The 12632-nt window shown below is 38.9% G+C and overlaps 1 protein-coding gene across 1 annotated transcript in view; it reads right to left on the reverse strand.

The window, feature by feature from the left end:
* LOC124596118 (nudC domain-containing protein 3-like) overlaps positions 1 to 12632 on the reverse strand; it is a 76469-nt gene that overhangs the window by 45827 nt on the left and 18010 nt on the right. The window contains exon 4 of the mRNA XM_047135133.1: positions 4930 to 5215. Within this exon, the coding sequence (XP_046991089.1) occupies positions 4930 to 5215 (286 nt within the window). The remainder of the gene's footprint in view (positions 1 to 4929; positions 5216 to 12632) is intronic.

The following is a 12632-nucleotide window of genomic DNA, read 5'->3' on the forward strand; positions in this document are numbered from 1 at the left end:
TCTTGTCCAAACTATTTATTGTCCATGTTTCACTTCCATACATGGCTACACTCCATACAAATACTTTCAGAAACCACTTCCTGACATTTAAATCTATACTCGATGTTAACAAATTTCCCTTCTTCAGAAACGCTTTCCTTGCCATTGCCAGTCTGCATTTTATATCTTCTCTACTTCGACCATCATCAGTTATTTTGCTCCCCAAATAGCAAAACTCCTTTACTACTTTAAGTGTCTCATTTCCTAATCTAATTCCCTCAGGATCACCCGATTTAATTCAACTACATTCCATTGTCTTCGTTTTGCTTTTGTTGATGTTCATCTTATATCCTCCTTTCAAGACACTGTCCATTCCATTCAACTGCTCTTCCAAGTCCTTTTGAGTCTCTGAAAGAATTACAATGTCATCTTCTCCATGGATTTTAATGCCTACTCTGAGCTTTTCTTTTGTTTCCTTTACTGCTTGCTCAATATACAGATTGAATAACATCGGGGAGAGGCTACAACCCTGTCTCAATCCCTTCCCAACCACTGCTTCCCTTTCATGCCCCTCGATTCTTATAACTGCCATCTGGTTTCTGTACAAATTGTAAATAGCCTTTCGCTCCCTGTACTTTACCCTTGCCACCTTTAGAATTTGAAAGTGAGTATTCCAGTCAACATCGTCAAAAGCTTTCTCCAAGTCTACAAATGCTATTAATGTAGGTTTGCCTTTACTTAATCTAGCTTCTAAGATAAGTCGTAAGGTCAGTATTGCCTCACGTGTTCCAACATTTCTACGGAATCCAAACTGATCTTCCCCGAGGTCCACTTCTACCAGTTTTTCCATTCGTCTGTAAATAATTCATGTTAGTATTTTGCAGCTGTGACTTATTAAACTGATAGTTCGGTAATTTTCACATCTGTCAACACCTGCTTTCTTCTTGAAGTCTGAGGGTATTTCGCCTGTCTCTTACATCTTGCTCACCAGATGGTAGAGTTTTGTCAGGACTGTCTCTCCCAAGGCCATCAGTAGTTCTAATGGAATGTTGTCTACTCCCGGGGCCTTGTTTCGACTCAGGTCTTTCAGTGCTCTGTCAAACTCTTCACGCAGTATCGTATCTCCCATTTCATCTTCATCTACATTCTCTTCCATTTCCATAATATTGTCCTCAAGTACATCGCCCTTGTATAGACCCTCTATATACTCCTCCCACCTTTCTGCTTTCCCCTCTTTGCTTAGAACTTGGTTTCCATCTGAGCTCCTGATATTCATACAAGTGGCTCTCTTTTCTCCAAAGGTCTCTTTAATTTTCCTGTAAGGTGTATCTGTCTTACCCCTAGTGAGATAAGCCTCTACATCCTTACATTTCTCCTGTAGCCATGCATGCTTAGCCATTTTGCACTTCCTGTCGATCTCATTTTTGAGATATTTGTATTCCTTTTTGCCTGCTTCATTTACTGCATTTTTATATTTTCTCCTTTCATCAATTAAATTCAGTCTTTCTTCTGTCACCCAAGGATTTCTACTAGTCCTCGTCTTTTTACCTACTTGATCCTCTGCTGCCTTCACTACTTCATCCCTCAGAGCTACCCATTCCTCTTCTACTGTATTTCTTTCCCCCATTCCTGTCAATTGTTCCCTTATGCTGTCCCTGAAACTCTGTACAACCTCTGGTTTAGTCAGTTTATCCAGGTCCCATCTCCTTAAATTCCCACCTTTTTGCAACTTCTTCAGTTTTAATCTACAGTTCATAACCAATAGATTGTGGTCAGAGTCCACATCTCCCCTGGAAATGTCCTACAATTTAAAACCCGGTTCCTAAATCTCTGTCTTATCATTATATAATCTATCTGATACCTTTTAGTATCTCCAGGGTTCTTCCATGTATACAACCTTCTTTCATGATTCTTGAACCAAGTGTTAGCGATGATTAAGTTATGCTCTGCACAAAATTCTACCAGGCGGCTTCCTCTTTCATTTCTTAGCCCCAATCCATATTCACCTACTATGTTTCCTTCTCTCCCTTTTCCTACTCTCGAATTCCAGTCACCCATGACTATTAAATTTTCGTCTCCCTTCACTACCTGAATAATTTCTTTTATCTCATCATACATTTCATCAATTTCTTCATCATCTTGGCATATAAACTTGTACTATTGTAGTAGGCATGGGCTTCGTGTCTATCTTGGCCACAATAATGCGTTCACTATGCTGTTTGTAGTAGCTTACCCATACTCCTATTTTTTTATTCATTATTAAACCTACTCCTGCATTACCCCTATTTGATTTTGTATTTATAACCCTGTATTCACCTGACCAGAAGTCGTGTTCCTCCTGCCACCAAACTTCACTAATTCCCACTATATCTAACTTCAACCTATCCATTTCCTTTTTAAATTTTCTAACCTACCTGCCCGATTAAGGAATCTGACATTCCACACTCCGATCCGTAGAATGCCAGTTTTCTTTCTCCTGATAACGACGTCCTCTTGAGTAGTCCCGGCCCGGAGATCCGAATGGGGGCCTATTTTACCTCCGGAATATTTTACCCAAGAGGACGCCATCATCATTTAATCATACAGTAAAGATGCATGCCCTCGGGAAAAATTACAGCTGTAGTTTCCCCTTGCTTTCAGCCGTTCGCAGTACCAGCACAGCAAGGCCGTTTTGGTTAACGTTACAAGGCCAGATCAGTTCATTATTGTCAGTTATTAATCACGAGAAACATATGAGTACATAGATTACAAACCGCCAGCGAATGCCATAATTTTCTTCCTACTTTCTAATATACAAATTACTTTTTTAGTGGCAAAATGTACTACAATAGATAAAACATCTATAAAACACTGCCTGTACAGTGTACTTGTGGTGAGACCGTTGCAATTCCTGAAATCCATCGCCCATGGCCTCTGGCCTGCCGAGGGGCACCACAGTCTTGGGTCCACAGATAAACCACAAAAATCTGCCGCATTACACCACACACAACAGACCCGACCTGTGGATAGATCAGTGATACTAGATGCGACAGGCAGGGCCTCCACATTAGTAGGAAATGACAGGCTCCAGATCAATAGGCTTGATCCGTTAGAAATACCAAGGGAAATGGCCCGAGGTTTTGGCCTGTCAAGGAAATCCACTCGTGTGGCCAGCTATTCATGTGTCACAGACACCATGTTAATGAAATGAGACCGCAATGATCAACCCCATACAACAGATAACTTGTGCAAATACTCTGAAAATCAATACTAATGATGATAGGTAGCAACTTACCATAAAGATGATCACTGAGCCACAGACAGGCATGTAGAAAAGACAATCACACCCACATAACTAAATTTTCGGCCATTGGATTTGTCAGAAAATGAGCGCGTGCCCACACACACACACACACACACACACACACACACACACACACACACACACACAAGCGCGCGCGCGCACACGCACACATTCACACAATCACTCAGACAACTCGTGCACACATGACCGCCGTCTCTGGCCACTGCATCAACAATCCCTGAGAATCATATCCATCCAAACCATATCTCACGCTGCCCTGCCTCTAGTCAGCAGCTGCTTGGCTAGCGGCAAGAAATGGTGGCAGCACTGACTCCAACGTGACAGGAGTGGTAGGAAGTAGGAAGTGGAGAAGCAGTAGGATTATTGCCCCCCCCCCCCCCCCCGGTATTTCCACAACATGTTTGAAATTCCCTGATTTCCAGAACTTGAGACAACCCTGTCAACGTTGTCTAAATACCAGAGTAGCAAGCATTGGGTGTTTTCTCCAATACATTCTGGATTCATCACAATGCTTTGAAGCATCACAATGCTTTGAAGCATCACAATGCTTTGAAGCATCACAATGCTTTGAAGCATCACAACACTGATAAATACTTTTTTTGTCACAGTTTGTGTCTTTCTACTAAGAAATATGTTGTGCTTGAGCACACTTGTTTGCCTCTGTGACAACAATATTTATAAAGTTTTCTTCGGCGAGTTGATCCAAACAACACATGGCGTTGTATGTGCAGTTATTCACTACATGAACTGCACGGTTTCCTGTGAATAGAAATCTTGGAAGAACTGGCTTGAGCATGATAAACTTATTTTTATTGTACCACTGATGAGTACTTGTCAAACAGTCATCTGACAAATATCAAACAAAAAAATCAATCAAGTATTATTAGTCATCTGACAGACTGTCATCACTTCCAGTCTCAAACGAAGTAACATCATATTATTCTTCACTTTCTCAGCTGCTAAATTTTGTTTCAAACTCAAGATCATTATAAAAACACAGTTTCGGAAGTACTGCCTAAACAACAATACACGACCGAGACTGAAAGGAAATGTTTTCTGTCCAACCACTTAACAGTCTACGTTGAAACAGATAAAAGTGATTTTTCATACTCCGGATTTTAAATTTCTGTCAAGAAAGAGGAGTAGCTCAGAACTTTGTATGTTAAGGAATTAATGACTCTCACTTCTTTTTTCTCTATTGTTATCAACTTCATTCCTACTGTAACTTTTTCAGCCAAAAAAATTTTCCAATATAGGGTGTAATATCTATATGCTGAATTCAAGTATAGTTCTTCAATAGCGTGATACATGTTTCTTTTATTTCAGGCAATAACAGACATCTATAGATACAAAATCATACTAAGAGCGAAACAGAAGTTAAATAAAACGACACAATTACTTAGTAAATTAAACAATGTTACGAAAAATTATGTTGATGGTTACATACTAACACAATAAAAAGTATTTTACCTTCCGACTCTTCAGATTTTCACTCTTTCATAGAAGTATTCACTACCTGATGAAGTTAAAGACTTTCTCTGGTAGTGTGAGTACCAATGTTTCTTTGAATATCGTTTTCGGTAACCACACATACCAGCATTACTACATTACATGCTTGTGCCTATGCACAATGTAGAAATGATTACCTGTACATCAAGGTCTGTGATGGTCTGTGACCACCGGTAGTTGTCCCTAACAGCACCATTGTAACAGTCAGAGCTGGAAACAGCAATTGCCTCCACTCCTGGGGCTCCTAAACATTTGTCATCAGAGCTGCCACTGCCAGAGCAACCTGTTTCATCGGTACTGCTACCAACATTGTCAACTAAACTTCCCATTTCATCCTGACTGCTGCATACTTCGTCAGAGCTGCTCCCAACGTTCGCAGTCATACTGACATCAGTCATTTCACTGTCAATGTCAACGGAACTGCTGCAGAGAGACAAAGATTGTTGATCAATGAAATATGTTCCAAATTTACAAAAACATAGTGTGTCGAACATCAATTAATCAAGAAGGAACATTGAGCATCACTCATTTGTTGTTTTTGAGATATATGAATTAGTTGGTACATGATAGCAAAATTACAAAGTAATTATCAACGCCACAAAATTTGCTGTAAATTATTTATGGACAATGAAATATGTGCATTTTATGGCAAAATAAGACCAGCATTCCTTAGAGCTACGATTCAATGTGAAACACTTTGCCACCATAATTCGTTGAGAGTCTGATAAGTTTTGAGGATAAAGTGTGTAAGTAGCCAAGAGAATGTGTGTTCCAAATTGATAAGGTGTTCCCTCAATACAAGCAACTGCAGTATTACACTCCCTGTATTTTTTCTTTGTTGCTCCAATGTTTACAGACATTCACACAGCATCCATTATTTCTCAATCATCCTACCTGTTCATTGTGTATATGCAGACAAGAGGAAAAAAAGTCTGCTTTCTCCTGGGTGAAAATACACTATATCCCAGGTGGAAGTATATTCTTTCCATGTAAGTGACAATATACTTTACCTCAGAGTAAAACTTATCAATTCCTATAATGGTAAACCTTTCATACACCAACATAGAACTTCCCAGCACTCTATGAAATGAACTCTAGCAAAAAACAACAAAGCATTTTGGACTGATCTCCAATGCGCAGCAAAATGTACACGGCATATTTTCATGTTTCGAATGTATACGTATGATTTCCACTGAATAAAGTACTGCAGCTTCAAAAGCAATGAAATATACATTGTGATGCACTTTTGTCACGTGATGTTGACAGCCAATGACAGCAGATATTCAGAACATAGGACATGTTATGTAGCCAATGGCAACACTGCTGTTAAGTAACATGAATACAAAGATACGAAAAGTTAATGGTTTAAATTAATATACATACAGTATAGCTACATTGTTAGGCAGGATGCTAAGAGCACAGCATACATTGCAGCTGCTGAATATTTGACAAACATGATTATATATTTCACTGCTCTGCACTGAACATTTCATGGGTTACCTGGATGAGTACATGTTCCCATCGAGCACTATGACTTTTCAATAGAAAAGCCAATTCCGTGTGATACTGCTCAAGAACTCACTTCACACTTTCTTTTTCAAGGATAATTATACATTTTGCTCTTGTGGTTGCATAATTTGTAATCTATGAAAGAGCTTTGTCTTTTTTAGCATCTATTACCCTTGAAGATATGTCAAACACAAATGAGCCAGTAAAATTTTAAATAATGGTGTAAATGGCTGGTCTTCTCAGCTCGAAATTTTTCTGAGTGGCTAGTCCTGAAACTGTTGAGTTTTCAATGATAGTTCAACACTTTGTGATTTAACAAATTCATGGCACATTCTCATATGTACGTAATTTGTCTTGCATAAAAGGAACACTACTCGATCCACCCTTCATGATATTTTGTCATGACCTGTTAGAAACGTAAACAGTTGTGACCTCATACTCATCGAAACAACTTTGTTGTTACCAAGTATTGCATAGTCTCCATACTAAATACTTTGATAGATTTTGCTGTCAGCAGACACTAGTGTGTGCAACATGTTTTTTTTTTTTTTGTAAATGGTGCAATTTCTTTGCAACTAAAGTTATAGTTTGGTGTTATTCTCTTGTTTATCTTTTATTGCTGCAGTATTATTCTCCAGTAGAGGACCGAGCAAGATGGTGCAGTGGTTAGCACACTGGACTCGCATTTGAGAGGACAACGGTTCAAACCCGCGTCCGGCCATCCTAATTTAGATTTTCCATGATTTCCCTAAATCACTTCAGGCGAATACTAGGGTGGTTCCTTTGAAAGGGCACAGCCGTCTTCCTTCCTCATCCTACCCTAATCTGATGGTACCAATGACCTTGCCGTTTGGTTCCCTTCCCAAATCAATCAACAGCCTGCAAAAGCGAGATAAAGTAAAATTCTTTATTAGAACACCACTTCTTAGCAGCCAAAATTATAGAAATTTAACTGGAAACTAAATCAATGAAAAATTTCCAAAATTCTAAAAACACTCAGATTTTTCCCAAATGAAAAAATTCCCTGGTTTTCCCCAGACTTCCTGGTTATCCTGGGGCATGTACACCCTCCTGTTGTCGTATCTTCATTTAATGTTCTGCTGCTCATCACACTCTTGCAGTATGATTTGCCTCAATGTTTAGAGCTTCGTTTTGACCCCTACTAATGTTCAAGTAATATTACAAATTTTTCTTCCTGTTTCTGAGATTGAGAAGTCACAAGAATTCAAGTCTATGAAATGACAGAACAAGGTATGAACCAAACTCTTAGCCTAACATCTCTGAAACTCACAGAATTGTCAAAAGGATAATACAGCAATAGAGCCTCAACACTATGTTCTGAAGTTCACAGCCTTTGAAGATTTTTGAATGGTATGTTTAGTTAATGAGGATACAAGGGGGAGAGTGTGAGTACATATACTTGTAAAAGACATTCATTACAAAGATGTGAAATGAAGTTTAAGAAGTTTGTGGGTAAATAAGAAAAACTGAATGAAACAATGCAAAAGAATGGTCAAAGAAGACCAATCCATTAGGGATTTTAAAATCTACACATTCCTTGATGAAACACTGGAAAGCTTGTCTTTGAAAGGATACTGCACTCTATTATCTCTGCCCTCTGCTTTACTGTGTGCAGAATGGCTAGAATATTCATAAGCACCCTACCCCAATTTCTTACTTTCCTGAGTGCAAAAAGGCAGTACATATCAATTACACTACACTCCCACTAATACAGCCCTCAGTAGTCTGGCCTCTCACAAACGAACCACCCATCGCACCCCCACACCCTCAGATTTAGTGGCAAGAGGGCTCAGTGGACAGTTTGTCAAAAACTCAATACAAATCAAGCATGAAAACAGAAAGGAGTACTGGTCTGTGAATAAAAGCGTAGAAACAGTGAACAGCCCAAGAACAAGAAATGCAATATACAGCAGCTGGGAAAAATCATTGGTGTCGTGGCTAAGTGGTTACAGCAATGGACTGCCAAGGGGGTGATTCATGTTCAAACTTCCCTTGTGTAATTTTTCTTTTCCTTCCACCCTTCACTTTATTCAAATTTGTGTCTGTGTCGTAGTGTAATGCCCATTTGCAATGGTGAGGTGTAAGACATGGGCCTATAATGACAGTTGATCCTGTGCAACTCTCTATTACCAACTGAAAGCAATTGGCCTACAAATGGGAACCATCAACGTTTGATGACAAGGCGACAAGTCAACTGAATCTGTCACCGGAAAACATGTCTCCTGTGTCATACATGACATTAGCGAAAGCATGTGTGTTACAGATAGGAATCTCTTATCAATGCACCTAATTCGTATGACTGGTAAGTGAGTGAGATATGCTTCCTTGGCCGATGTAGGTGTTGATATGAATGAATGTGATCACTCCCAAAGAAATGATGGGAACATAATAGTTTAAAAACAATGATGATGTGACTTACCAAACGAAAGCGCTGGCAGGTTGATAGACACACAAACACAAACATACACACAAAATTCAAGCTTTCCCAACTAACGGTTGCTTCATCAGGAAAGAGGGAAGGAGAGGGAAAGACGGAAGGATGTGGGTTTTAAGGGAGAAGGTAAGGAGTCATTCCAGTCCCGGGAGCGGAAAGACTTACCTTAGGGGGAAAAAAAGGACAGGTATACACTCGCACGCACATACATACATATCCATCCGCACATACACAGACACAAGCAGACAAATGGAGATAACAGTTTCACAATCACACAGTTCCTCTGCGCCCTGTCAAAATATTTGTTTTTAACATTTCTGAATTTGTGATCCTTTTTGGAAGTCTTGACTCTTGAATTCCTTTGTTGTAACATAGCTCACACCAGTTTATTTGTTGTTTTCATTTCTGAGAGGCAGATATCTAATATCTCGCTTGCTCTCACTATTCATCACATTTACTCATGATGGTAACATTCTTACCACATGACTCATATTCTATAACCAATGTACAGTATGACAACTGCCAAGACTACAGAAAGAGAACAAACATTTCAGTGAATGGACAGACAGTTCATAATGTTGGGGGGGGGGGGGGGGTTGGCTCAAGGAAGTTCTGAACACTTTTCGTCTGCTTGGCAGTCCAACAAACACCACACTGCTTTTTATTGCACTTCTTGTTCTCGGACCATTCACAGTTTCTATTTTGCCTTTTTTTCACACTTCAGTACAATCTCTTCCTGTTTTCATGCTTGATCTGTGTTCAGTTTTTGACAGTCTATCCACTGGGTCATCTTACCACTAACTCTAAGACCGGGCACTGTGGGTAGTTTCCCTTGTCAGTAATCTGGCCCACAACTAGCCTCTAGCTATTCAAGAGGAAATGATGCAAACAAAAATGAATTATCATGCACAACAATGTGTTAGTTAATTACAATGTTAAACAATGCTATACATATTTGATATTGTAGCTCTCTCAAGAGCTCAGTATCATGCTGGAAATAAAATGGAAATGTCATGTGGCTAGGGCCTCCCGTTGGGTAGACCGTTTGTCTGGTGCAAGTCTTTCGAGTTGATACCACTTTGGAGACTTGCGTGTCAATGGGGATAAAGCGATGATAAGGACAACACAACACCCAGACCGTGAGCAGAGAAAATCTCCGACTCAGCTGGGCATCGAACCCGGGCCGTTAGGTATGACATTCCGTCGTGCTGACCACTCAGCTACCAGGCGCGAACAAGTATCATGCTTCTAAAAAAAACACATTATGCTTAGGTTAGGTTAGGTTAAAGACCTCAAGAAAAAATCCAAAATTTTAGACAAGTTGAACTGAGTTCTCAGCATTACCATTGCTGCTAACTTCCAGCTATTTACAACCTCAAAAACGAAGATGATGATTGACACTGCGGAGAGTGGAGAGGGAAAACTGAACATCATGCAAAAAGGGAGAATGACGAACTAAATGTAACTGCTTATAAATAGATGGTTTATACCACAATGCTGTAAAGTAACTGCCGTCAGTGGCCCAAAAATAAAGAAAAAAACATTTGCAGTTAACAAACATCTTTGCGAAAATAACTTAATATGCAGCAGGCAAAGGTTGGTTACCAAACTGGAAAAAACGACAGTGCATTGGCTGACAGTCACTGGGGAAAATCACTCAGCTAATGGAAAAGATGTAGAAGAATTTGTGAAGCAGGTATGGGAAATAAAGAGAAAGAAGATCCAACTCATAATAATTCATACAATGGTGATGAAACACATCTCTTTAACAAGATGCTTCCTTCAAATATATTAGCTGCCACAAACGAACGGGAAAACAGCAGAAACAGTGCAGGACATTAATGATGTGTTATTACGCAAACAGGAGTCAAATTACAACGCATGGTGATTGGGAAATGCCAATATCCCCATTGTTTTCAACACAGAAACATACTACCAGAGCAATATTATGCTCAGAAGAAAGCATGTATCGACACAGAAACATTCTCTTAGTGGTTCCACAGAGCATTTGCACCAACCATGAGGGAAGACCTGAAGAAGGAAAAGGTTCCAATGAAAGCTACCCTTATAACTGAAAATGCTCCCAGTCGTCCTTCTGATGTTACTTCAACATTTGTTATACAAGTATTCTTTCTTCCACCCAATGTGAAAACCTTTTCTCGGTCATTCCATGTCAAGTCATCCAGGCCATGACACCCATTATCTAGTGGTTAACTGAAATTTTGTGTACTGCTTTTGTGTCTAATATCATGAACTATTGCCAATTTTTATTGATTTATATACATTCTGTTGGAAGCAACTGCTAAATGTTTGATGCAATGTGTTACTTCAAAGCAAACTAAAAATTTGAAAACTGCTGCAATTTTTTCCCTGAATATCCTTTCGGACATGTAGTTTCTGAAAACATGTTAGAATTGCCCAATTAAATTTTTGTAAATTAATTATATTTAATTTTATTGTTAAATTAGGAAAAATATTTTGGACAGTTGCCTCCTCCGGAAAACACTGAAAAAATTAGAAAGTGATCTACAAATAACAAAGTTTCATCACACAAAAAATCAGGTTTGAGAAACAAATGGCACTGAGGAAAAAATTTCTATATATACTGGAGAGAAATACAAAAAAATACAATTACTGCCCAAGAGACATTAACAATATAAGTACACATAACAATATTCAAATTAAACAAAATATTTTTTTGTATGAGAACCACTTTTCTTCCACCGACTTTAAGGACTCTTTGCTCAAAGAATAAGTATGGCCTGTTGCTGTGGTTATCTCAACTTCACACAGACTATGAGAGAAAGAAACATCACAAACGTCATTATCAGGCAAATAGAAGGACGGGGATGATCCATGGGGATGCACAAACCTTACTGTAACATCTCCTTCTTCACAATTCACCTTCTCAACAACTCCCAAATACCAAGAAGAGTCATATGCACATGCAACATAGCTGCTGGGGTGCACAGTGCATTCTGGCATTAGTGGCAGAAGTGCATCTGATGAGAAATCATGATGTTTGGTTTTTTGGGGGCTCAACCGCGCGGTTATCAGTGCCCGATGAGAAATCACGCACAATGCTAAAATCCGTATCACAACTCAACCTTTTTGCTCCAATCTTGGTTGGTGACATTGTTGGTGACAATGTGATGCATAGATCATGTTGCAGGAATTGTTTTTGTACTTGTAAAGCACTGAGAAAGATAATGTCTGACTTGTACCATTTCATCTTTCGAAATAAAGTGAACTGAAATGTCTTGCAGGTTCTCACGACAGAATTCAAATACCTGTGAAGCTGTAAGTATTTGATCCTTATAAACTCTTTGTGAACTTGTTTCTGTGACAAGTCTTTTAACAGTGTCACCAATACAGGGAGATTTGCCATGGCTGGTAAAAAAAAAAAGACCAGCTGCACTTTATGTTGAAGTCGTGTTCATGGTAGCAGATGTTTCTGAAATTCTTACAATTTTTATATTGTGCAGCACAACCATCAGTGAAATAGTCAAGATACTCAAGATGAATTTCTGGAAATTCGCACTTACAAAAATTCAATACGGTCTTCCGAGTCTGGTACACCACGGCAACATCATGTTCTAGAACATCAGAAACAATAAAAATAGTTTTTGCATGCAACTGTTTGTTATTTTTGTAATATATATGGACAGTGTGAAGAACGCAGTTGCCATTGTTCCAACTGTATCTTGTACTTAACCTTGAACAGCAAAATTTATATTTTCACTGAACTCCATTAAAATTAACAATGATCCTTCACATCTAGTCTTTCCTCCTCCATTTTCAGATCATCAGATTGTGATTGAGAAATAATAGAGTGTGGAGTAAGTTTTTCAATTTTCTTAATTAGAGTGTCATAAA

Source organism: Schistocerca americana, chromosome 2 (genome assembly GCF_021461395.2).
Source record: "Schistocerca americana isolate TAMUIC-IGC-003095 chromosome 2, iqSchAmer2.1, whole genome shotgun sequence".
In the NCBI taxonomy this organism is placed as follows: Eukaryota; Metazoa; Arthropoda; class Insecta; order Orthoptera; family Acrididae; genus Schistocerca; species Schistocerca americana.